The 27,851-nt window shown below is 44.1% G+C and overlaps 1 protein-coding gene across 2 annotated transcripts; it reads left to right on the plus strand.

Moving 5' to 3' along the window:
- The first annotated feature begins 1,278 nt into the window (after window positions 1-1,278).
- LOC122934438 (replication factor C subunit 4-like) lies at window positions 1,279-27,780 on the plus strand. 2 transcript variants are annotated; one of them, XM_044289898.1, is made up of 11 exons: window positions 1,279-1,412; window positions 1,525-1,662; window positions 4,262-4,340; window positions 9,752-9,831; window positions 10,268-10,387; window positions 12,851-12,994; window positions 18,444-18,564; window positions 19,225-19,350; window positions 19,720-19,800; window positions 22,260-22,376; window positions 25,742-27,780. In XM_044289898.1, the coding sequence occupies exons 2-11, from the start codon at window positions 1,535-1,537 to the stop codon at window positions 25,835-25,837; spliced, it is 1,092 nt and encodes a 363-aa protein (XP_044145833.1). In that variant the 5' UTR covers window positions 1,279-1,412; window positions 1,525-1,534; the 3' UTR covers window positions 25,838-27,780. The 2 variants fall into 2 exon arrangements, with proteins under 2 accessions (XP_044145833.1, XP_044145835.1); XM_044289900.1 differs by having other exon boundaries at window positions 1,324-1,403.
- The last annotated feature ends 71 nt before the right edge of the window (window positions 27,781-27,851 follow it).

A 27,851-nucleotide genomic window follows, 5' to 3' on the forward strand; every position in this document is an offset into this window, starting at 1 on the left:
TGTACCCTAAACTAGTACCAACAAAGCTGCCACCCTATTCCGTACTTTCTAAAATGGGGTCACTTTTTTGGAGTTTCTACTCTAGGGGTGCAACAGGGGGGCTTCAAATGGGACATGGTGTCAAAAAAACCAGTCCAGCAAATACGGGGTGTTTCTGTAAACTACAGAATCAGGGCCATAAATAATGAGTTTTGTTTGGCTGTTAACCCTTGCTTTGTAACTGGAAAAAAATATTAAAATGGAAAATCTGCCCAAAAAGTTAAATTTTGAAATTGTATCTCTATTTTCCATTAAATCTTGTGCAACACCTAAAGGGTTAACAAAGTTTGTAAAATCAGTTTTGAATACCTTGAGGGGTGTAGTTTCTTAGATGGGGTCACTTTCATGGAGTTTCTACTCTAGGGGTGCATCAGGGGGCTTCAAATGGGACATGGTGTCAAAAAACCAGTCCAGTAAAATTTGGCTTCCAAAAACCATACGGCGCACCTTTCACTCTACGCCCCGCTGTGTGCCCGTACAGTAGTTTACGGCCACATATGGGGTGTTTCTGTAAACGGCAGAGTCAGGGCAATAAAGATACAACCTTGTTTGGCTGTTAACCCTTGCTTTGTTAGTGGAAAAAAAGGGTTAAAATGGAAAATTAGGCAAAAAAATGAAATTCTCAAATTTTATCCCCGTTTGCCAATAACTCTTGTGCAACACCTAAAGGGTTAACGAAGTTTGTAAAATCAGTTTTGAATACCTTGAGGGGTGTAGTTTATAGAATGGGGTCATTTTTGGTGGTTTATATTATGTAAGCCTCACAAAGTGACTTCAGAGCTGTAGTGGTCCCTAAAAATGGCGCAGGCGCACTGAGAGGCGGCCGCTCCATCCTCAATGCGCCTGCACCGATGACGTCACATCTACACCCGCCGCAGGCGCATTGAGGATGGAGCGGCCGCCTCTCAGTGCGCCTGCGCCGATTAAAGACAGGTACGGCGCAGGCGCGAGATATGGAATTCAATCAGGGCCAGCAGAGAACGATTCCGTTCCCTGGCCCTGTCAATCACAATGCACAATCACAATATGAGCAGGAATCAAGGTGAAAAATAATATATATGTTTTTTATGACTATTCAGGATCAGATCCCAGTAGGAAGAGAGAGGTGAGCTACGCTCCTTCCCAGAACGTGTTCTAGTTTCTATAAAAACCGCTTCCTCCATGTAATGCGGGCCCGCCGTCCTCCACTACCTCCTGACAGCGCGCGCCAGCAGAAGGCGGTCACATGACACGGTGACGTCACGGTCACGTGGCTGCAGTTTACCTACTGTCCTGTGCTCTAGCGTCTGGGAGACCATGTGACCTGGAAGTGATTGGCGCGGTTTTGGCGCGCTGGATAGCGGAGTTGAACACTGAGCACATTGGTGCGTCATGTAAGTGCGGCGGACGGGCTGTCCGTACACAACCCGCAGGGCGCAGTCACTAGACTATGTCCTCTATATTATGTGCATGCTCTAATGCTAAGTAATGTGTATCTCCTGGCAGAGGCAGCAGAATGCAGGCGTTTCTGAAAGGGAGCACGGCTATCAGCACTAAGCCCGTGAAGGAGAAGACGTCTGCCTCCACTTCTGGCAGCAGCGTTGACGGCAAGAAGCAGAAGCTGGTTCCATGGGTGGAGAAATAGTAAGTGCCCCCCCCTTTCATTGTTTCCATGGTGATGTCAGAGGCAGGTCTGTCCAGGAGTGCACCCCTGGGTTTGTCACTCGGGCACCCTGTAGTATGAACCTGTCTGCACTGTGTGTAAAATGCATATGACATAGGTTTACAGTCCACGCCGCAGGGCTGCATATGGTCTGTGGACCTCTTTCTGCAGTGTGTGAATGCGACCCTCTGCTTTGCTGCAGTAGTAAACGGCTGCAGGTTTTCTACTTGGAATCCATTCTGGAAAACCAACAGTGTATCTCCCATATTTGAACATACCCTTAAAGGGCTTGACCTGTGAAGACATCTTATCTCCTATCCATAGGATAGAAGATAAGTGACCGACTGGAGGGGTCTGACCACCGGGACTCCCCGTTAGGCTGGCGTTAGACATCTCCGGGAGGGGGGAGCAGCCCGCTGGAGATGTCTGGATCCGGCATTGATGGACACTACCTGACACCCATCGGCTCCAATGGACCAATGGAGATCCGCAACCTGTCAAACATTGGCCGGAAGAACACCACTGAACGCTGTGTTTTTGTCCGGCCGATTCTCTGCGTCTTTGCCGTGATGAGGCTCGATATCCACCAGTCCCCATTATAGCGGATGGGGCTGGACAGCGATGTGGTAGCTTCTGCCAATTCTGGAATGCAGTGAGTCGGAACAGCCTGCTGGGTCTAGAAGCGCTAGTGTGAAACTAGCCTTACCCATTCACACTCGCCCTCTATAGCAGTGTTCTTCTACTCCGGCGCTCAGGCCCCATCTGTCAGGATTTGAGAATATCCCACAGAAGGAATACCTGTGGTAAGTCCTGATGCATGGACACAAATTATATCACCTGCTCAATACTAAGGAAATCCTGAAAACCTGACCGGCAGGTAGGCCCTGAGGACCGGAGGTGAGGAACCCTGCTCTATAGGACTGCGTGAGATAGCTGACCACTTTTACTGTCTCTAGTAGTCCCAAAGAGTTAATAGAGCTGCCAGCATGCAAGCGAGTTTTCCTCTCCATGCGAATGGAGAGCAGGGCCTCCAGTTCTCATTTTTGTGTAGACCCGTTCAGACACCTATCCCTTATTTTGGGCCTAAAGCACAATGCTTGTGGAAAAAAGTGTCGATCCAGATCAGTTCTGGAGAGAGATTATACAGCCTCGCGGTAACTAGGGCTAATACGTCGGCTCCAGTTACAGAAATCAGCAAGAAAAAAAAATGTTAAATGCTCCTCAAACATCTAGTATAAAATGCAAAAAAAGCTACCACACACTGCACCGCAGCTTCTGGCCCCACTCCCAGCCATCATAACCCATACAGCCTATATATCAAACCAACCGTTTTGGAAAGGGGGAATAATGGAAAAATATTATTTTTCTTTTTTTTTTTGTTAACAGCAAACAATGTGAAAAACTGAATATTTTCTTCCTTATTTTAACATTATCTTGGTTATATAATTTAGGCTACTTTCACAATTGCAGCAGAGTGATCCAGCAAGCAGTTCTGTCGCCGGAACTGCCTGCCGGATCCGTCAAAACGTATGCAAACTGATGGCATTTGTAAGACGGATCAGGATCCTGATCCGTCTGACAAATGCATTGAAATGCCAGATCCGTGTTTCCGGTGTCATCCGGAAAAACGGATCCGGCATTTATTTTTTTTATTTTTTTTGGTCTGCGCATTCCGGTATTTTGAATGCCGGATCCGGCACTAATACACTCTTATGGAAAAAAATGCCGGATCCGGCATTCAGGCAAGTGTTCAGTTTTTTGGGCCGGAGATAAAACCACAGCATGGTGCAGTATTATCTCCGTCCTGATCAGTCAAAAAGACCTGAACTGAAGACATCCTGATGCATCCTGAACCGATTGCTCTCCATTCAGAATGCATTAGGATAAAACTGATCAGTTCTTTTCCGGTAATGAGCCCCTAGGACAGAACTCTATGCTGGAAAAGAATAACACTAGTGTGAAAGTACCCTTATACCAGGAATGGTAGTCCTAATTAGTCCTCTGCAGGCTACAGGTTCCTATGGTCCATGTGACTGCTGGAAAGCATATCTGACTGCTGTTAACAATAGCTCAGGCAAGATGGCTGTCCCTGTAGCATTGCCCAGAAAATCAAAATAAAACATACAATCAGAAAATAAGCAGATTGGGGGGGAAAAAAACTAGATGATACATCTGCTCGTTGAATAGCGCAGTACAAAATGCTGGTTTGACTGTAAGTGGCAATAAAAAGCTGATGCAAAAAAGAATAGGCAGCTTGAAAGGAACCAACAAATGCATCCATCTCTGGATTTGTATGAGGTGTAATGTTTATAATTGTCCATTTGGCGGCGCCCTGGAGACTTTTTTTTTTTTTTTTTCTTTATGAAATTATCAGTTTTAATATTACGGATGATTACTTGTTTGTATGTAATTAATGGCTAGAAGCTCCTCGTTGACTAACCCTGGAATTGGCAGACCTAAGTAAAACTGCTGAAAAGTTAGTTCTGTGTGGTGAATTCCAGGGCAGCAGATAAAGGATACTGCGTGAATCCACAGCTTGTGTACGTCATGTCTTTTATTTTAAATATGGTTTCTGTGCAGCCGGCCGAAATGTGTGGATGAAGTGGCTTTCCAGGACGAAGTGGTGGCTGTGTTGAAGAAGTCACTGGAAGGAGCCGATGTAAGTAGTCTATAGTAGTCAAATTTCTTTTGAGGTACCTTTTTTAAAATGCATTCAAGTATATTGTAGACACCAGCAATGACGTGATCCTGCAGAAAAAACAATATGGGCCTTGTATAATAAACCATGATGCCTGTGCATAAGGCCTAAGGTTTTTGCCTTTTTATTTTTATTTTGCACATACAGTTTTTTGTGCCTTTTGGCTGCAGTGCTAATTTACCATAGTTAAAGGGGTTGTCTAGTTTAGAGAACTGGTAAAATGATGTTTGTAGTTAGCCAAAAAGGGATATTCCAGTAGGGAATCTGTCACCTAGTTTGAGCATATTAAGCTCTTACCATTGCAATGTTCAATAAACTACCTTCTTTCCAGCAAGGGTCTTTCTTTTATTCATGTTGTCATTTAGATAAAAAAAGTTTTTTTGTTGTTATGCTAATGAACCTTCAAAGTGCCCAGAGGGGCGTTATTCCTCTCCTCTAGAGCCCAGTAACGCCCCCTGCAGTGCCCAGCACGCCTTAATTTCAAGCCCAGCACGCCTCCTACAGCCGAGCTGAACGTCGCCGCCCCCTCCGCTACGTCATATAATTTATTCAACATACGAACCTTGCTTCATCCTTCTTGCACATGAAATCTCCCGTAGCTGCAGTATTGCCGACTGCCTGCGCCTGTCCGATCCTACTGCTCCTGAGGGCAACAGCGCTCTGACTACCTCACTGGGCTCGGCGCATGCCCAGTGACACTATTGAGGCTGTTGCCCTCATGAGCCGCAGGATCGGACAGGCACAGGCTAAGGGGCTTAACCTAGAATGTGATTTAAAATCATGTTTAGTTTAGTGTGTCAATTTTTAAATACAACTTAGTGGGCCGTACTTACGGCAGTGCTGGTGAGGTAGGACCTTTGGGTGCAAGGGATGGTGTTTAGTGCTGCCTGGGTAGAATTGGTCACGTCACCAGGATCAGGTGACGAGACATGTGACAGGAGTTTTATAGATGATACTAACGTAATCCTCCTGAAGCTGTTTTAAAGTATTAATAATAAGTGCAGGAGATAAAGATAAGTGTAGGAATGGCTTTTGATGTATGATATTTGACTGTATTTGTGGGAATGTGAATTGGATTGGGTATTGTCAATAATGGGTGGGACTGCGATGTGGTTTAGAAGTGCAGTCATTCGCTCCTGAAGAAGCATGTAAGCGAAACCCGGGTCGGGCGATACTTTGTATGCAGTCCCATGATCTTATATGCTTTTAGCAAGAATTTGCTTGTGAGTATAATAAATCATTTTATAATGTATGGAGGAAGTTAGTGCTTTATTATGGCTGCGCTTTCTTGGTTGCCTACAGGAGGGTCGGGTAGAGGAGAGACTCCTATCTGTGGAGCTTGATGGTTCTTTTCCGTGTCCAGAGGAACGATTAGCCTTGTGCTGAGAAAAAAAGGAGACTTGGGAGTGAGAAGCAGCGCGGTCTTCCATAAAACAATATAGCTAAAATGAACGGTCTATCCTAAAACCCCAAGTGTATCCTCTTTTCTCAATCACCTTTGTGCTGTGGGCGTATAATAGACTTATGTTAATGGTGGAAGGCACTGACTGAACTTATTGGCTTCTATCCAAGACATGGCAGCAGGCAGGCCAGGATGTAAATGCCAGTTGTCATTTTAGGATTGAGATAGAGTTACACGGTAACAGCATATACCGTATTTTTCACCCCATAAGACACACTTAGGTTTTAGGAGGACAAAAAATAAATAAATATTTTTAATTAGCCCTCAGCTTAGATCCCCAATGTGAATGAGCCCCATGCCTCTCATCAGCCCCCAGCAGTCTTATATCAGCCCCCATTGCCTCTCATATTAGCCCCCAGCAGCCCCCATTCCCTCATGTTTTATAAAAATAAATAAACCACCGACCTCTCCTGCTCCTGGATGCCGCCGCTCCTCGCAGCCTGCAATCTTCTTCCTCCTGCTGTCGGCTGTGCTGTGAACTGGAGCGCACAGTGTGAGGTCACAGAGCGCCCTAACGCACTGCACAACCGGCAGCTGAGGACCAGGGTTATTATTTTGCGCACTATTTCACGTTGCAATCTACTGCAGTTGAAGCCGTCAGTCACCATTGTGCGGTTATGAAAGACAGGAGTTATAATGAGGCTTCAACATGCAGAGAGACACACAATCTCCACCCAATTGAAAAAAGTACTAGTAGTCTATAAATGACACGTGCATTTTTTGCTATCAGCTAACATGGAGCTGGTGTTTTTCAACTTATAAATGCATGCAAAAAACACCTCAAACTATTTGAACCCACCCTTGGGGTGTTGCCACCCAGTTCTGTGTCACCTTTGAAGTGTGGGAGGAAACCGGAGTACCTGGAGGACACCCAGGCAAACACGGGGAGAACATACAAACGCCATGCAGATGTCCTTGGTCGGATTTGAACCTAGGACCCCAGCACTGCAAGTGCTAGCCAATGTGCTGCCTAATTTTAATGGTGTCTAGGCATTGAGGATAAAAACGCCATGCACCGTGAGGTTGAAAACAACACTATTACCAAAAAAATGCATGTGTGCACTGTGTTTAATATTTCCAATAGACTTTGCATACAATATTTGGCGCTAAAAGAAGGCCATGTGTGACACCTGGCGTAAGGCAGAAAGGTACAGTTGTGTTCAAAATAATAGCAGTCAGACATCACTAACCTGATGATATTTCTACATGCCAAATAATTTACTAGCAGGTGTAGTAGTATGCTGCTGATTCTGTGTAATTGTGCGTGCTGCTGATTCTGTGTAATTGAAAGGGGCATGTTCAAAATAATAGCAGGTGGTAATTATTGCCCTTATTTAAAGGGATTCTGTCACCAGTTTCTGACCCCCACTTTTAAAAATATGGTTCTGTGCATGGAGCCCTTGTGATTCCTATTGTGGTCTTATAAGCTAAATCTGCAGGCTCATTTAGTTAAAAAAAACGCTTTATCTAACCTGTCAGTCATCTTGTTAAGGTGCCCAGGGCGTTGCTCATGGCTTGAAGATGCCGCCCGCCGCCGCCGTTCGTGCCCAGCTCCTCCTCTGCTCTCATCAGCGCCGCCTGAAAATACTTAGATACGCCTCCGGCTCTCCCTCACTCCCCCCTCCTTCTCTTCTAAGATCCCACGCGTGCGGCAGTGTTCGCGTTATCGGGAGGTTGAGCGAAGTGCCCGCGCATGCACACTTCGCTCAATGAGGCTGAACGGAAAAGTCCGCACGGGCGCATCAGGCACAGGCCTGTGCGCACGCGCGGGACCTTAGAAAAGAAGGAGGAAGGAGTGAGGGAGAGCCGGAGGCGTATCTAAGTATTTTCAGGCGGCGCTGATGAGAGCAGAGGAGGAGCTGGGCACGAACGGCGGCGGGCGGCATCTTCAAGCCATGAGCAACGCCCTGGGCACCTTAACAAGATGACTAAAAGGTTAGATAAAGCGTTTTTTTAACTAAATGAGCCTGCAGATTTAGCTTATAATTCCACAATAGGAATCACAAGGGCTCCATGCACAGAACCATATTTTTAAAAGTGGGGGTCAGAAACTGGTGACAGAATCCCTTGAAGGAAGGCAGCAAATGTCGTACATGCTGGTTGTAGAGCATTTCTCTCTGACGTTCCGAAAGAAAGTGAAAAACTACCATTTAAATGGATAGAAGAATAGCCAAAATGGCAAGGACTCAGCCAACCATCAGCTCCAGGAAGATCAAAGAAGGTCTAAAGTTACCTGTGAGTACTGTTACAATTTAGCTGCCTATGTGAAGCCAAGCTATCTGCAAGAAGCCCCCGCAAAGTCCTACTGTTGAAAAGACATGTGCTGAAGAGGTGACAATTTGCCAAAGTGCACATTGACTGGCCTAAAGAGACAGTTTGTGGACTGATGAAGGTAAGATTGTTCTTTTTGGGTCTAGAGGCTGGAGACCGTTTGTCAGATGACCCCCAAACACTGAATTCAAGCCACAGTACACTGTGAAGCATGGTGGCACAAGCATCATGATATGCGGATGTTTCTCATACTACGGTGTTGGGCCTATTTATCGCATACCAGGGATCATGGATCAGTTTGAATACTTGAAGAGGTCCTGCTGTCTTATGCTGAAAAGGAAATGCCCTTGAAAATGGGTGTTCCAGCAAGACAACGACCCCAAACACCAGTAAAAGTGCAACAATCTTGTTGGTCTGGAACCAAGATGATGTTATGGAGTGGTCAGCCCAATCGCCGGATCTTAATCCAATAGAAAACTTGTGGGGTGACATAAAAAATGTTTAGAGTTAATTAGATGATTAGGTTAATAGCTCGTTTAGAGAACCTTTTCATGATATGCAAATTTTTTGAGAAAGGAATTTGTGGTTTTCATGAGCTGTATGCCAGAATCATCAATATTAAAACAATAAAAGGCTTGAACTACTTCAGTTGTGTGTAATGAATCTAAAATATATGAAAGTCTAATGTTTATCAGTACTTTACAGAAAATAATGAACTTTATCACAATATGCTAATTTTTGGAGAAGGACCTGTGTGTGTATATATAATTTTTTTTTTCAAACACTGATTTGATTTTTTATTTTTATTTTTTTATTTTTTTTCTTCACGTTTTGATTTGAAATAGAATGTGTAGTGTTCCCAAAGCTTATATTTCCATACATACAAATGCAATTAGAAGGATTTTGAGCTTTTATTCACTTTTTCTTTTTTTAAACACACTGCTATTATTTTGAACACAACTGTAGAGGAGAGGAGAAAACACTACCAGATTGTCAGGGACGACAGTTCCTTCAACGCTCGTTCTTGATAATAAATGAGTGAAACGTACATTCATACGTGCAACTAAATTATAGTTTATGGGCAGCAGAATGTGCTGTCTAAATGGCCCTCTGCTGTCAGAAACAATGCAGCTGTATGAGGACGAGAGACAGCAGCAGCCATTGCTCATCCTCATACTATGGAGGTGATCTCTGCATATAAATCCAGCATAAGTCTGCAGTAAACTGACAGCTATTCCTCCCATGTCCTTCATGCACTGGCACTATTGGCTTGGCAGAGTGTGAATGTGTTCATTGGGGACTGAGAATATATTCTCAGCTGCCAGCTACCACCTTGAGACAGAAGGATTTGGGCATAATTAAATCCAACATGTCCGACGCTTCTTTGCCTTGATATCTGCTGTTGGGGGAGAGTCAGGGGAGACACATTAGATGTTAGTCTTGGACCACATCATCAAATGTAGTCATCCTGACGTCATATTCCCTTCCAATGTGCACTTCATATGATGACTGAAGCAGGACGACTTTCTTCATGAATGAGAAGCCTTTTGTGTTTGTACGTCTTTGTACTTTCTGCTTTAGCTGTTTTGATGAGTGCTTACTGTGTTTATTCTTTTTATTCTTTTTTCTTATTTACTAGCTCCCTAATCTTCTGTTCTACGGCCCACCCGGAACTGGGAAAACATCTACAATTTTGGCAGCAGCCAGAGAGTTGTATGGGTATGTAAAGGTGAAAAAATAAAGGGCAAAGCTCCATTACCAGCCGAATCGCTGCTGATACTGCAACATTCTGGACATTTCATTTTTTCCTGCTTTCTTTGTTTGATCCTTCAACATTATCTATAAAGATGTATTTGTTTAGCTGTATAACACTAATGTCTTATGTAAACTGCTTATGGTAGTCTGTTGCTTCAAAAATGACTGCCCCAGTAAAGAATACCACTGCTGCTGGTAAAGTTATTGCTATTATGGGTTAACTGGTTTGAACAAACTGTCTATTGCTGGTCCACAAAGTGTGAGAGATTGCGGAAAAGTTTTTTTTAATTGAAAACACAGTTGAGAACCATTGTGTGAATGCGAGTGTTTGGGCTGCAACACTTCATATTTTTTTACTTTGCCTTTTAGATGGCTTTCAATTATTCTTAATTATTTTCAGGCCAGAATTGTTTCGAAGGCGTGTTCTGGAATTAAACGCATCTGACGAAAGAGGAATACAAGTAGTTCGGGAGAAAGTGAAAAACTTTTCTCAGCTGACAGTTGGTGGCTCCCGTCCTGAGTAAGCAGAATACTGTTCTCGTTCTGATTGTACAATAAGTTACATTCAATAACAAAAATAACGCACCAAGAAGGAGTTTATTTTTTTTAAATCAAATGAAACTTTGTGTGAAAGTAATGAATATATATATATATATATATATATATATATATATATATATATATATATATATTAGATAGAATCCAGAAAAAGGACGGCACTCCAGTAAGATGAAAAGAAAAGGATACCTTTATTCAACCATCCGGTGCAACGTTTCGGCTCTGAATGAGCCTTTTTCATTCAGAGCCGAAATGTTGCAGCGGATGGTTGAATAAAGGTATCCTTTTCTTTTCATCTTACTGGAGTGCCGTCCTTCTGGATTCTACTTGTGGGGTGAGAAGTCTATACCCTAGGATCGTGCACCCTATTTTCATCTATTTACAGCCAGTGCCGCCATTTTTCATGTGTGTGTGTGTGTGTGTGTGTGTGTGTGTGTGTGTGTGTATATATATATATTTTAGAGCGAAATTTACGTTTATTAGGGAAAACTGTACAAGTGAAAGGAGGCTCTAGTACATTGTTGGGTCACCTGGATAGAAGATGAGATACAGTTGGGTATGGAAGCATACAGGCTCTGAATGGTATGCTGCCGCACATTTAGTTTCAGCTGGGCATATAGGTTGTAAGCTGCTGTAGGTGGTGTCCCAGTTAGTTCCATAAATGCTCAATTGATAATAAATTTGGCGGCTGAGCAGGCTAAGAAAGTGCTCCAATCTGGCGAAGACTTTCCTGGGAACCCCTTGCCTGCCTGCATTGTACAGAAGCTGTTAGGATGTACAGCACTATAACAGCTTCTGTACAATGCAGGCAGGCCGGACGGCTGGCGCGCCACTCACTGACGTCATTTGCCTGCGCCGCCTGCTTCATTCATAAAGTAGGCGGAGCAGGCACGTGACATCAGGGTGTTACGCTGCCGCCCGGCCTGCCTGCGGGCATTCTACTGAAGCTGTTAGGATGTACGGTAATAATAGGAGTGAGGGGGCATGTGTAATCACTTTTAATTGAATAAGACATTTTATATTTGTGCAGCACTGGAGTAGCGGGGCTATAGTACAGTGACAGCCCCGCCGCAATTGCCGGCCCCCAGCTCCTCCTCCCAGTCCCTCCCCTGCTCGCCCGTGCATCGCAGACTGCGATGTTAAAGGGAGTCTGTCAGCACATTTACCCCTTTTTAACAGTTCCCATAGCGCTGTAGCCGCAACACAGATGATTAAACCGGTACCTTTTATATGCTTTTGCGCATAAGCTACTGCGACACCGTGTCAGCAATGGGCATCGCAGTGCGCATACCCCGGCTAAGGAAGTTATCGCGTAGGCGCGGGATCTCGCTGAGGGGGAGAGAAAACAGATGGGCGGGCAGAGAAAGAGGCTGGGCGGGGATAAGAGCCGAAGAGGCAGAGCTGCCTGGGCTCCAACGCGGTGGACGCCGCCCTGGGCACTTGGGAGCCCTCATTTACATATGCATCAAAGTTCGTTTTTTGGCAGTTTTAAAGGTCCACAAAAGCATATAAGGGTACAGTTTTAATCATCTGTGTTGCGGCTACAGCGCTATGGGAACTGTTAAAAAGGGGTAAATGTGCTGACAGACTCCCTTTAAACTGGAGGTTTTGGGGGGGAAAGGTGCGTCTTATGGGGCGAAAAATACGGTATATGTATTTGAAATTTGGCGACTACATTTTTCAGGTTAGGAGCCAACGGTTCCTTGGAATTTTTTTTTTTTTTTTTTTTTTGATCTGGAGCCCTGCTAGGGTTGACTGATGTATGCAGTGGCTCCCCAGATCGTCACACCAGCAGTTGGGGTAGTGCATTGCTCCACAGCTAAGGCAGGATTGAAGGGCTCTACACTCAAACCTGACAATCATCAGATCCTGAACAGAACCTGGATTCTTCACTAGAGACTATATAGTTCCATTCTGTATGAGCCCGGGTTTCTCGTTATCGACAGCACTGCAGGCAAAGCCGATGGTGGCTGGTTGTCAATGGCAGGATATGTAATGTTTGCTTTGACACTAGCTTTCCTTCTGCTATGCGCTTGGGAATGGTTGGGTAGAGACCGACCTGTGCAATGTAGGTGACACCTGTGGGGTGGTGGACAACAAAACTGTAGGAGCTACTTGTCGGTGGATCAAATGAGGGGTGGGGGACTAAGGCTTTGGGATGGATGTTGTCAGTATGTGTCCTACCATACAGCAGCTTCTTCATTCACTTACTCCCAGTAAGCAGCTCAGTATGGAAATAAACCACATACAAATGCAGAGTAACGTAGTATTTCATATTCTGTATAAGATTCATGTTTTGTCAGTGTACATCACAAAGCAGAATTTAGAAATAAATAGCAACTTGGTAGATTTATGGCCATATCAGCATGGGGCAGTTAGGGCTTCTGTCTTTTCTGCATATGACTTTCTCTTCTTTTGTTTGCAGTGGCAAACCTTGCCCCCCATTTAAAATCGTTATCCTGGATGAAGCCGACTCTATGACATCAGCTGCACAGGCTGCTTTGAGGCGCACCATGGAAAAAGAGTCTAAAACAACTCGGTTTTGTCTCATTTGTAATTATGTCAGTAGGTAAGTTCTCTTTGTTTCGGACAGTCTCATTGGCACATTATAAACAACCCACTTACTCTCTAGTAATACTGCAGGACCTATTTAGGCCAACCAGTTGTCTTGAGCTGGCTATACACTAGAGATTTCATTGTTAGTCTGTAAAGATCAGGTGGGCAGCACGATGGCTCAGTGGTTAGCACTGCTGCCTTGCAGAGCTGGGGTCCTCAGTTTGTATCCGCCCAGAGATGACATCTGCATAGAGTTTGTATGTTATCCCCATGTTTGTGTTGGTTTCCCCCAGGTAGTGTGGTTTCCTCCCACACTCCAAAAACATGCAGATAGGAAAATTGGCTTCCTATGAAGTTAATCCTAGTGTGCGTTGTGGGTAGAGATTGGCGACCACTGTCTTCCCAGTCACATAACTATCCCTGTGCTTTGAGTCCATGAGAAAAGCGCATTACACATCTTTGTCGTGTGTTATTACAAATGTTTGTCATTGTTTTTCTGGATGACAGTCATAAGTTAAAGACAAATTTATCTAGGCCATGATTTGTGACCTGGGATTGGGTTGATAGGATGTAAAACTGTTTGGGGAAAAAAGGGTCTTTTATTACTTGATCAACTTTTAAAGGGGGTATTCTCAGGATAGGTCATTATTATTAGATTGGCAGGGGTCCGAGTCCCAACTATCCTGCCAATCAGCTAGTTCAGGGAACCGTTGTGCTCACAGATATCTTGTGTGCAGCAGGCTCCCAGCAGCTTTCCAAGCACAGTGCTGTACATTGTATAGTGGCTGTTCTTGGTATTGCAGCTCGGCCTCATTCACTTGAATGGGGCAGGCTGAGCTGCAATTAAACCATGTTACTCCGATTGTTGTGATGGCGAGCTATCCCTTGTAAGACCTCTATGCCTGGCCTGTATAAGCAGATATAATCACTGCGGACAATACTCATCAGATAGCTGAACTCTCCAATACCGTGTTCATCCACAAGTTGCTTTATTCTGTACATCAAACAGGATACAGCAGAATTAATGGATCTCAGTATTATGCGGTCAAAAGATGATACTTTATTTAGCGTACCATGAAGAATACATGTGTCCCTGTTAGCTGCATCCATGACACAGGAAGCTCTGTACTCCAGAATCTGTGATCTGTGGATGGCACATACAGTGCCTTGCAAAAGTATTATTATTTTTTTTTTTTTGTATTTTGGTGCCTCACAACCTGGAATTAACATGGATTGTTTGAGGCTTTGTATCATTTACTTTACAGAACATGCCCACAACTTTGAAGATATAAATTTTATATATATATATATATATATATATATATATATATATATATATAAAATTTATAACACAAATAATGCAGCAGCACAGTCAGACGTTTTGCATCGAGTAGGCCGAAACGTTGCTCGATTAAAGTTTTTTGGGGTCTTCACCCTATCGCTAGAAGTGCTGCCTCGTCATTTGTCGTGTGTGTATGTGTGTGTGTGTATGTATATATATATATATATATATATATATATATATATATATATGTTTATTTTTTTTTTTCAAGAAAAATGGCGGCACTGGTGTTCTAGAATACAGAGAGTAGGGTGCACGTCCCTAGGGGAATAGGCTTCTTACCCCAATGTATAAATCCGGAAAAACGAGCGGCACTCCAATAGATGAAAAAATAAGTGAACCTTTATTCACCCAGGTGGTGCGACGTTTCGGCTCTGCTCTTGAGCCTTTTTCAAGCATATAATTTTTATTGTGAATCAAGCAACAGATAGGACAAAATAACAGAAAAAGGCAATGTGCATAAATATTCCCCCCCACACACACACAATAGTCAATACTTTGTAGAGCCACCTTTTGCGGCGATCACAGCTCCAAGCGGTTTTGGAAAAGTCTCTGAGCTTGCCACATCTTACCACTGGGATTTTTGCCCATTCCTCTTTGCAAAACTGCTCCAGCAATTTTTAAGTCTGACCACAGATTTTTCTATTGGATTGAGATCTGGGCTTTGACTAGGCCATTCCAACACATTTTACATGTTTCCCCTTAAACCAAGTGTTGCTTTAGCAGTGTGTTTGGGGTCATTGTCCTGCTGGAAGGTAAATCTCTGTCCTAGCCTCAAATCGCACACAGAGTGGTTCAGGTTTTGCTCAAGAATATCCCTGTATTTAGCACCATACATCTTTCCCTCAGCTCTGACCAGTTTCCCAGTCCTGGCTGCTGAAAAACATCCCCACAGCATGATGCTGCCACCACCATGTTTTATTGTGGGGATGGTGTTCTTTGGGTGATGTGTTGGGTTTGCTCCAGACATAGCCTTTTCCTTGATGGCTGAAAAGTTCAATTTTAGTCTCATCAGACCGCAGCACCTTTTCGCAAACTTACAACGTGCCTTTTTGTTTAGCTGAAAGTAATGGCTTTCTTCTGGCCACTCTGCCATAAAGCCCAACTCTATGGAGCGTACGGCTTATTGTCGTCCTATGTACAGATAATCCAGTCTCTGCTGTGGAACTTTGCAGCTCCTCCAGGGTTACCTTAAGGGCTGTTTCACACGAGCGGATGCCGTGTGTGACATCCGCTCCGTGAAAGAGTGCCAAGACCCGATGCAGACAGCAGAAGCACGGAGCATTAACGTGATTGATAATGCTCCGTGCCTCTCTGTGATCTCTTTACTACGAAATCACAGTGAGATAAAGTTGTCACTGTGATTTCGTAGTAAAGAGATCACAGAGAGGCACGGAGCATTATCAGTCATGTTAATGCTCCGTGCCTCTGCGGTCTGCATCGGGTCTTGGCACTCTTTCACGGAGCGGATGTCACGCACGGCATCCGCTCGTGTGAAACAGCTTTAAGTCTTTGTGCTGCGCCTCTGATTAATGCCCTCCTTGGCCGGTCCGTGAGTTTTGGTGGGCGGCCGTCTCTTGGCAGGTTTGCTGTTGTGCCATGTTCTTTCAGTTTGGTTATAATAATAATTAAATTTTTTTTTTTTTTTTTTTTTTTTATAACCTAACCCTACTTCTCAACAACATTCTCCCTTACTTGGGGAATAAAGAAGTATGTTGGGCGAGCACTCTAACATAAAGCACACATTTAATCGGATAAAATGTCAATCAAGTTAAAACAATTACATAAAATGCATCAATAAGCACAATGGGGACTGATAGAACTGTGCACAAGGGGCTATTCTACCATTTGGTACTAGGTATTCCTAATGGGGCCCTATATTATGTCCTTTTCCAGCAGAGAGGTTATTTCTTTAATTTTTGTAGGTGCCTCTATCACGCTAGAGTAGTTGATATGTAGTCCACAGATGGTATTATTTGTATAGAACAGCCGAGTCCTAATATTCCTTATAGGGATAATCGGTGCCGTTCAAATTCAGTCCATAGGTTTGTTAATCAGGATGAGGATAGTGTTCAAAATGATATTCTCGGCTTATCAGCCGCTTACCTCCTCCTTTCAGGGATAGTCTACGTGTGTCCGTGGTGTTTGTCGGGGAGCAGATGATACAGGAGACTCCGGCGTCTCACGTCGCACTCCTCGATAGCCGCGCTTGCCAGTTCTCGCGGGATCGTACTCGTGTGACTTCCTATTTCGTCCGGTGATGACGTCTCTATGTCGTATAAAAAATTCGGATATTCAGTCTTCCAAATATTATGGTAGTGTCTGCATGGCCATGCGACTAATTTCGACAGGTGTATGGCGTTTACCAGACGCGTTTCGGGAAATGTAGCTTATCCCTTCCTCAACTGATCCATCACATAAAATTCTGATTAAAAAAAACATTGAACTTGAGGCTGTAATGTAACAAAATACGAAAAGTCAAGTATATAGCACCTTATGCTATATATGTGTCATAGTTTCTTCAGTTTATTAAAGACTATTCTATTTGGTGCATTTGCTTCATAAATGGATGTAAAACTTGACAGTGCACCAGATTTTGACAAGGTATATGTGCAATCGGAGGCAGATTAAGTGCAAGATGGGCCCGGGGCTGTCTACCCAACTCGGGCCCCTCCTTCCATTTTAATTGTAAATTAAACAATTAAATGTTTCTGTATGAAGAGGCTGCGGTGCTTCGTGAGCGCCACAGTCTCTTCCTAGGCCACATGACATCACATTCATCGTTCACATGGCCTAGGTGCAGCGCTGTCCCATATGAGTGATTGGGTCTGAACTGCAATACCAAGCGCAGTGCTATCAAATGGACAGAACTGTGCTTGGTAAGGAGCAAGAGGCTGCGGCGCTCACTAGAACATCGCGATCTCCTCAAACAGCTGATTGGCGGAGTGCCAGGAGTCAGACACCCACCATCTCATAACTGTCGGAGTACAGATGTCATAGATGTTACCTGCAGTCCTATGTAACACCCCACATAACACAGTGAATTATTGTGTTATGCAGGGTACTACATAGGGCTGCAGGGAACATCTACTACATTATCTGCACACAAAGTTATCACTTATCTGGGCTGTTACAAATTTGCCACATTTAAAATACATATGGTTATAATAAAAAAACTTGGAGGAGAAGATGAGATGAAGGTCGCAGTAGTGAGCCAGCTCTACATATAGGGGAATATAGCACCACATACCTGTTACATCCAGTAACATCTCCTGTCATGTAGACCTTCTCTTTCCACTTCCCCTGCGCCTGACCCAGAACGCCATTACACATTCTTTCAGCCTCATCTCGTCTCTACAAAGTTTACTATTAAATGATTTGCCCCCACAGTAATATGCCCCCTCCGGCCCCCCAAAGTTGACACACACAAAAATAAAAATAAAGGCTAATACTTTCCGGTGTCCGTGATGGTAAGGCAGGCGCGCGTACAGAAAAGCCCTGCACCACGTCACGCGTGCGTGAGAACGTCATCATGCGCGTCTGCGCTGGGCTTTTACAACCACATAGGCTTCAGGCCTAATAATCCTGAAGCCTATAGCAGTGATCGGCGGGACAGGAAATTTAGAGCTCCCATGCCCCGCCGTAGTTTGGGTTGGTGTTGGGCCCCCCAGCGATGCCGGGCCCAGGGCTACAGACCCAAACGCCCCAATTTTAATCTGCCACTGTGCACTATCAATAGTGCTTTCAGATGAAAGTATTTTTAAAAGAATTTTCTAGGGAGATGCAATAAAAATAAAAATAAACGGAAAGGGTTTAAAAAAAAAAAAAAAAAAAACACTCATTGGTCCGTTATTCTGATGCTGCTCTGCTCTCCACTTTCTGGTACCAGGTCCACACACAGGAAATGGCTTGGAATGCCTGCTTGGCCAATTACTGAGGAGGATCACTTCTGCTCCCGCCAGGGTTTGGCTGAGCGGCTGTTCCATACAGTTTCCTGTGTTGAGCTAGGAACAGGAAGTGGAGAGCAGCAGGGATTGAGGGGGTGAGTAATAATGGCCTTTAATTTCTATAAAAAAAAACAACACATTTTTACTTTTAATATGTTGGATCTTTCTTGTAGGATTATTGAACCTTTAACATCGAGATGTTCTAAGTTTCGATTTAAACCACTGGCAGATGGCATACAAACCCAAAGAATTCTGGATATCTGCAAAAAGGAAAATGTGCAAATTACAACTGAGGTATGTGTTGTTTTTTTTGTTTTTTTTTGGGGGGGGGGTTCACATGCAGTTAGGTTAGTCACTTAAAGACAGTGTGACAACCACATGTTCAGTGTATAGGATATCTCCCCTCTCTACCTTGCTGTTACAGGAGGGCATTTCCACTGCTTGCTGTTTTTATATATACTGGGCAGTAGAATATCAGAGTGGTTTCTTATAGCAGGTTTGTGTTGTGCGTGTGAATATTTTACCTTGTAAATAGAGGGACAGATCCTGCCCCTAGCAGCATCAAAATGGGTGCTGTATAGAGATGGACAATATAAAGAAAATAAAAAATCACTTCGGATTTCTGTTGGAATCATCTAATAGGCATTCAGACACTATATTGAAAAAAAAATGGGATTTCCAAACTCAAGTTTTGTATCTTACCATATTTCTATAATAGTTTTATTTTTAAGGTTTACTGTCCATTAAACTGATGTAGTTATTTCCTAGTGTTCTTGAATTTGGAATTTGAAATATTGGCCTGGAGGAGACAGAGCGACACCCACCTCTTTGACTTTCTCCCTCTTAAAACAAAAAAATAAGGGGGGAATAAAATAAACTTCGTATTTTGATTTTCAAGGCAAACCTGAAGCCTAAATAAATATTTATAGGCAATTATTTTTTTTTTTTTTGTAGGCCGTAAGTCATCTGGTTGAGGTTTCAGAAGGAGACTTGAGGAAAGCAATCACATTCCTACAAAGTGCCACCAGGCTTACTGCAGGCAAGGAGATTACAGAACAAGTGGTAACTGAAATAGCCGGGGTAAGATGCGGCTTCTACTCTTTTTTTATAGTACTGTTCCTCTCGGTGGTTCATTTGTTTTAGAATTCCTACCTGGGTTTTATGAGATGTCTTCCTTTTTTTTGGTGACCTATGTATATGTTGTGATTTGTGCATCTATACTTTGTGTGTGCTTAGACTTTTGTCCGTGAAAGATCCTTGTACTTTTCTATTAGAAATAATATAAAGACTGTTGGAGGTCTTCATTATTGTGCATTTTGTCAATTTATCGTTATTAGTTATCTTAAAATGAAGCCAGGTATTAAATTGTTAAAATCTAGATACAATTTATATTTTAAGAAAACCATTTGATTCACCATTCCCCGTCTTCTATGTTTTCTTTTCATGTAGGTGATCCCTAAGGAAACCTTTGAAAGAGTCTTGGCAGCTTGTCGGAGCGGATCTTTTGAAAAGCTAGAAATTGTAGTGAAGGTTAGAAAATCTTTTGCTATTTGGTCCATGCACTACACATAGTAAATTCCTTTTTAAAGGGAGTTTGTCACCACATTTCAGCATATTAGACCGATCAAATAGGGTTATATGATCCACCCAGAACTTAAAAACGGTACCTTTTGTTGTAGAAAACTGACTTTTTTCTTTTTGACGAAAATGAACTTATAGGATTATGTTATGAGCCCTCTCAAGTGCCCAGGGCGGTCTCTCAATCCTCGGAGCCCCAGGCAGCACCTCCTTAACGGCTCATAACCCCGCCCTCCGTGCGCCTCTGCCCGCCCGTTTACTCCCCTCCCCTGTCCTTTTCCACTGCGGCTGTGCGGTCCAAATCGTAGCGGGCGCATGCGCAGTAGGTATTGCGATGCCCTGTCAGGAGCGGGCATCGCATTGCGCATGCGCCCGCTACGATTTGGACCGCACAGCCGCAGTGGAAAAAGACAGGGGAGGGGAGTAAACGGGCAGGCAGAGGCGCACGGAGGGCGGGGTTATGAGCCGTTTAGGAGGTGCTGCCTGGGGCTCCGAGGATTGAGAGACCGCCCTGGGCACTTGAGAGGGCTCATAACATAATCCTATAAGTTCATTTTCGTCAAAAAGAAAAGTCAGTTTTCTACAACAAAGGTACCGTTTTTAAGTTCTGGGTGGATCATATAACCCTATTTGATCGGTCTAATATGCTGAAATGTGGTGACAGACTCCCTTTAAAGGATAACTGTCATATATTCACTCAAAATAAAAAATTTCATATGTTGTTGCTGCTGTGGTGGTAATCCATAATCACAAATTGTGTTCCCATACCACTTGTTTAATAAGATTCCGTCCATAGCAACCGCTCCTCACAAGACTTCTTTCTGACTATCTTCTCATATCTTCAGATGGCCGCCGATGCCCTTAACCTGAGGCTAAGACCTCCCTAACTACCTAGAATTCATTTGGCTCATCTCGGGAACGCGCAGCCTCGCCCCAACCAATCGGCTTTGTTCAGACTTAAACTAGGGATCGACCGATTATCGGTTTTACTGATATTATCGGTTTTACTGATATTATCGGCCGATATTCAGGATTTTGACCGTTATCGGTATCGGCATCTATTTTGCCGATATTCCGATAACGTATGGGGAACACAGATCGTGCTGCTCTGTGCGCTCCCTGTTCCCTCAGCAGCACGGGGGAGAAGGAAGCAGTGTCTCCCTCCCCCTGTGCTGCTACTGCCGCAGCCGCCAATGAAGAGACAGATAAGAAGAGAAGGGGAGGGGCTGTGGCCACTGCACCACCGATAATGTTAACTTATTCATTCAAATTGAACAGGAGGCGGCCGCTGGCTGCAGAATCACATAGCCGGCTCCCGACCTCTATGAGCAGTAGCTGCGAATCGCGGCACCTGAGGGGTTAACTACCGCAGATCGCAGCTACCGCTTGTAGAGGTCGGAAGCCGGCTATGTGATTCTGCAGCCAGCTCCCGCCTCCTGTATATGAATAAATGAGATATTTATCTTCATTGTTGGAGCAGTGTGCCCCCCAGTATTAATTATTGGTGGCACATTAGTGGGTCAGTGAGCCCCCCCCAGTATTAATCATTGGTGGCAGTGGCCACAGGGTCCCCTTTTACCTCCGATCGGAGCCCCAGCAGTGTAAGCCTGGGGCTCCGATCGGTTACCATGGCAGCCAGGACGCTATTGAAGCCCTGGCTGCTATAGTAAGCTCCATGCTGCTATGTGCATAAAGCACAGAGCAGCAGGGACAGTGTGAGATCCTATTCACCCTGATAGAGATCTATCAGGGTGAATAGCACAAGGGTTCTAGTCCCTAAGTTAGTTAAAAAAATAAAATAAAAAAATATTAAATATAAATGAAAAAGGAAAGATTAACAAAAAAAAAAATACCTACACATTAACAATAAACATTCATTTTCAGCAGTTGTGTAGGATTTTTATTTTATTTTTTTCAAAAATGAAAATTCACATAATTATCGGCTATGTGCCTGAAAGTTCACAAATTATCGGTATCGGCCCTAAAAAAAAAATCAATATCGGTCGATCCCTAACTTAAACACACCTTCTTCATCCTAAGTAGTTGATTGCGAATATTCTAATCCGACGGTCTGACGGGAGCGCACGCAGCATTTGGGACTGCCCACTACTACGTTCTCAGTCTTCTGTGTATAGGAGACAGAGGCCTGGGGGGGGAAAGAACATGCTGCAATTACTAGGTAATTCAATACCTGTACAAAAGTATTAACTAGGGAACTAAGGTAAACTTAGTCAGACCAATCCAATTATATAACAAAATAAAAATTAGTTACCCATTAAACGATTGAAATGTGCTAACCCTGAAGATGTTCCTGTAACTATGACTTGTAAAATTTAACTTTGAGGGTTTTTTTTTTTTTTTTTTATAACTTTAATTTTTTATTTTATTTTTTCATGTATCAATCTACAAAGAATTTGATAAATAGTGGCCATGCAGCAACACAGCTTGTAAACCAGCTTCATGATATTATACTCGAACGAGAAGATCTGACTGACAAACAGAAGGCGATCATTACAGAGAAACTTGCAGTAAGTCTGATGTTACCGCAGTGATGGTTCATTGTGAAATTGCCATGCTAGAAAAGGAGCCTCTTGCTTTTTGCATGTATTTAGTCTAGATTAAACATTTAGTATGCATTAAAATACACAGGTTATCTGCGATTAGATGGAGGTTTTCAGGCTGTGCCTTTACTGAAAAAACACTATTCCATTTTCTCCTGCGGCTATTCTGTGCTGTCAGCTCGCTCAGTCCTTTCATAATGCCAGGCTTTGACCCAAAGGACCAGAGAGGTTTTGTCCTGCTCAAGACCTGTTGCCTGCTGATTGATTGGATATTCTATATTCCAAAGTGTTATTGCCTGTGAGTGTTACACTGACAGGCAAGCGCTAAGGGCATCCTTTTATGGCCAAATAGTCAGATATGGATGGCGCACCATAGGGACTTTATTAGGCCCCTGGCAGCCATGGTAACCCTTTGACACCCCATAGTTGCCCGACTGGGGGAGCCTCTGTCAAAAACCTTAGATGACACAAATATATGGACTAATCGTGGGCTAACACCTGTAAGGGCTTATGTGTGCTAGATAGGGTTGAACGAACACCTGGAAGTTCGGGACCTAAACTTGACCCCGAAACCCATTGAAGTCAATGGGGACCCGAAGTTTGGGCTATAGAAAAGGCTAGAGGGCTGCAAAATAGGGGCAAGAGCAGGACAATTGCCCTGCAAACAAATGTGGATTGGGAAAATGAATTAAAATAACCATAGAATAAAAAAAAAGTTAGAAATAATAACAAAGAGAAATTGCGCTGGAGTATAACAATGGTTGGGTGCGGCCGGATTCATTTTAATGAACGTGAGCTTGTCCACATTGGCTGTGGACAGACGGCTGCGCTTGTCTGTGATCACCATCCCTGCCGTGCTGAACACACGTTCGGACAATACACTGGCCGCAGGGCAGGCCAGCACCTCCAGGGCGTAAAGGGAAATCTCAGGCCATGTGCTCAATTTGGAGACCCAGATGTTGAATGGGGCAGACCCATCAGTCAGTATGTGTAGGTGTGTGCACACGTACTGTTTCACAATGTTGCTGAAATGCTGCCTCCTGCTAAGACGTTCCGTATCAGTTGGTGGTGCTGGTTTTTGTGGCGTCCTGACAAAGCTTTTCCACATGCTAACCCTCCCTTCTGATGTGCTGGCAGTGCCCCAGCTACGTTGTTGACTACTTCTTTCTCCTCCTCTGCCTTTGCCTTGTGCTTCCACTGAGCCCCCGGTGTTGGGTGGGAATGGAATCTGCATCGCAGCGTGCGCTTGTACTCGCGCATCTTCCGATCACGCTCTATTCACAGAGTTAAAGGGGTTGTCCGGGTTCAGAGCTGAACCCGGACATACCCTTATTTTCACCCCGGCAGCCCTCCTGAGCCTGGCATCGGAGCATCTCATGCTCCGATGTGCTCCCGTGCCCTGCGCTAGATCGCGCAGGGCACAGGCTCTTGTGTTTTCAATAACACACTGCCGGGCGGTAACTTCCGCCCAGCAGTGTGTTCGGTGATGTCACCGGCTCTGAGGGGCGGGCTTTAGCTCTGCCCTAGCCGTTTTACTGGCTAGGGCAGAGCCAAATCCCGCCCATCAGTGCCGGTGACGTCACCGGGCTGCCTGTCAGCCCCATAGAGAGCCCGGTATGTCACCGGAACTCAGAAAAATGCCTTTGCCCTGCGCGATTTAGCACAGGGCAAAGGAGAGCATCGGAGCATGAACTGCTCCGATGCTCATGTCAGGGGGGCTGCCGGGGTGAAAATGGAGGGATGTCCGGGTTCAGCTCTGAACCTGGACAACCCCTTTAAGGATAGCACTTTGTCTTTGTAGTGGGGATCCAGCATGGTGGCCACCCAGTAATCGGCGCAGTATACCACAAGTAATAGTATTACAGTCACAAAGTATTAAACAATTTAAGGCAACTGCAGTAGCGTGAAAGTGTAATTTAGTTGATGCATATAAGTGGTCCCATTTCGGTTGTTTGTGATCCTTTTAGCCAGATCTTCAAACTGCTATGGAATTGAAACAAAGGGGTTTGGCCACCAACATCCTGTCCTAGAATGTGAGCAGGACTGGGTGCTACCACTTGCAGAGCTGCCTAGGGGTGCCTGGGATGAGAAGGCTGGCCTAACTACACTGCTCTACAGTAGATAATTATGCAATCCTGCCTATGATATGCCATCATGGCTGAGCAGCCTGACAGGAAAACTCACCAATATGTAGTATATGAAAGTGTAGTGTGTGTGGTGAGACCCTGCCCCTTCACCCCCTAGGAATCTCTGCAAATGGTGGCACCCAGTCCTGCTCACATTCTAGGATAGGATACCAGTGGCCATTTTAAATTTCCGGAGAACCCATTTAAGGTCCCATAACTTCATTATATAGTAAAAATCCTGTTTTTAAAGGGAACCTGTCATCAATTTTATGCTGACCTCACTGAGGGCAGCATAAAGTAGTGACAGAAATGCTGATGTCAGCGGTGTGTCACTCATGAGCTAAAGGTGGTTGCCGAAAACCAGCATCATAATCCTTGCAGCCCAGGGCTTGAAAAGAGTAAAATCTACCTGAGAAGAGTCCTGGTCATTCATAATCTCCGGCTCTCACCCATCTGCTGATGGTTGGCAGTTCTCTCCTAGAGAGAAAGGATAAAACTAGGTAGAAGACTCAGTCATCAGCAGGAGAGCAGGGATTCATGAATAACCAGGACTCTTCTCAGGTGGCCGGGACTCTTTTCCAGGCCCAGTCTGCAATGAATGTGATGTTGGTTCTCAGCAACCACTTACTTTTAAATGACAGACCGCTGAAATCAACTCTCCTGTCTCTGCTTTATGCTGCTGTTAGTATGGACAGCATAAAGTTGATTCCCTTTTAATATGTATGCGGCCTGTACTATTTATTGAATAATTTGGTAGCAATCTACTTTGTATAATCTACCTTTTGTATATTTTTAAGCTTTTTAGTTTGAACAGGTTGCCCCACTATTAAATATTCATTATATAGATCATAAAAGTTGTATTACATGGTGTGGTGCCACCTGGTGTTCAGAGTACTGGTGGATCTGCACATTCAGTCTGCAAACGGAGCTTCTGCCCTGCTTGTAAGGGAAGGAGCAGCGCCATGACAGTACAATGTCTTCTGCAAGGAACTATATTGTCCGGTGCAAGGTGTGTGGGAGAGTGATTTTCTCTCGAGCCCATTCCAGCAATACAAGTTAACAGCAGCAGCAAGATGGAGACATGGTAGCCAAAATAAAGGATAAAAAACGGTTTTATACTAAAAAAAACCCACTGTAAATGACTTTAAAAACTACTGTTTGCCCTTCATAACTTAATTGGAAGTTTTATTGTACTTTATTTTACAGGAAGTGGACAAGTGTTTGGCTGATGGAGCAGATGAATACCTACAAATACTCAGTCTTTTTGCAGTTGTTATGCAACAAATGACTCAGAACAGCTAATGTAGTCTATTTCTTGGAGTCACTTATTTTTTTTTTTTTCTTTGTATAAATGCTAACTTTTTGCTAAAAGTGACTTGGAAGCTTGTTTTATTTTGGGACGTGTGTAAAGCTTATTATTTGTAAGTGATGTTTTTTTCATATACAGATCTTTGGCATACTAGTGATATTTGTTACTTGTTTGTGTCGGGAAGTTATCACTGCTTTAGGAAGTAGAGAATGGCGGGGAACCCACGGCCTTGGAAAAGGATGGACATTCTATTTAACCCCTCTCTACTCTTTGCCATAATAAATTGCGGCAGAAAGGTAGTTAACTTGCAATGCTATACTGTTTTAGGGCAGTGATGGCTCAGGAGCTGGGCCTGCACCATCCCTTGACGGTGACGCTGTAAAAACCAGAAGTAAGATGACTCCAATTCCGGTTATTTAGCACCTGTCCCCCTCCCCGATGCGGGTCCTGAGGTTTCCATACCAACCATTCTACCTTTTATAGAACACATAGGATGGCACTCCCAGAGCTAACAGTAGTACAGCCGGTGCACTCCTCTACAGGGATCTTCCAAAGTAGAAAGTGGAGGGAGCACTGCTCAACCTGTGGCCCTCCAGCTGTTGTAAAACTACGACTCCCACCATGCCTTTCTGTAGGCTGTCCAGGAATGATGGGAGTTGTAGTTTTGCCACAGCTGGAGGGCTGCAGTTTGAGCATGCCGGCTGTAGATTAATTGAAACCAAGGGGCACGTTTATGAAGTGATTTACACCACAATAGTTGCAGATTTCGCACACTTTTTGCAGCCAAATCTGTGACTGTTCCCCTTCCTTTCCACGTTTCAGAAGTGCAGAGAAAAGAAGGGTGGGGAGCAGTTCGCACAGCAGACCTGGCACATTTATCTTTACTCATGCCACAAAAGTGTGAATGAAGAAGAATCTACAGCAGCTAGGAGGCTGGTATTCGTGTTTGGCGGAACGCAAAACAACGGTCATGTGCATGAGTCCTTAAAGGGGTTATCCAGGAATGAATAATGATGACCTGTCCTCATTGGCAGGGGTTTGAGCCCGGCACCCCTGCTGATCAGCAGTTACAGGTTGCTGCCACTCTCACCATAGCTCCTGGCAGCTTACTAAGCACAGTGCAGTACACTGTATGGTGGCTTTGCTTGGTATTGCAGCTCAGCCCCATTCACTTCAGTTGGTGGCTGAGCTGCAACTAGGCCATGTGGCAAAAGTACAGTGACATCACATGGCCTAGGAAGAGGCCGGGGCACTCGCAGAGCATCAGACTCATCTAACAGCTGATCAGTGGTTGTCAATATTAATTGATAACCCCTTTAAAGATAACTGACCATGCATGTGAAGTGCTGAGCTTTTACCACAACACCCATAATCTATGAATGAGAGAGCCACGTGCATTCCTGGTCTCCTACTCTCTCTGAAGTGCTTATTGGAGAAGGGGACCCCCATCATCCCAATAGGTGTGTCCTGGAAGTGGAACCTATACCTATTGGATAGTTATTAAATTGATATGCCATAAATGATGCCCTTTAAGTTTTAGGTTGCAGTTACTTGGTGATGTGCGATGTTGCATTGAAACATAGAATGTGTCGGAAGATAAGAACCATTTGGCCCATCTAGTCTGCCCAATGCATGCCATGCAATCCATTGCATGGAGTCAGATGTGATGTGACCTAATGCATGGCATGACCGGCACAAAAATCTAACCCACTTTGGACTAAGATGCTTTTAGCTGAGATAAATATAAAGGTATTTAAATTCCTGGTGAAGGCAGTGAATGAGAACTGGAGCGGATGTATACTTCAGTTATTCAGAACTGCTGGTCATGTTGCTGTCTCCTCTGCAGTTCTCTCTAGAACGCTCGCTGAGCTCTTCTTTTCTATGGTAACTGTATGTAAAGGCTCTGCCAAAATGCATATTTTAATGCAAATAAAGTTCTAAATCTCCAAGCAGTTAGTAATTCATTTCTGTGCAGAGACGATTTGTGAGAGCCAATATAAACAGCTG

The sequence above is a fragment of the Bufo gargarizans genome, chromosome 4 (genome assembly GCF_014858855.1).
Source record: "Bufo gargarizans isolate SCDJY-AF-19 chromosome 4, ASM1485885v1, whole genome shotgun sequence".
Taxonomy (NCBI): domain Eukaryota; kingdom Metazoa; phylum Chordata; class Amphibia; order Anura; family Bufonidae; genus Bufo; species Bufo gargarizans.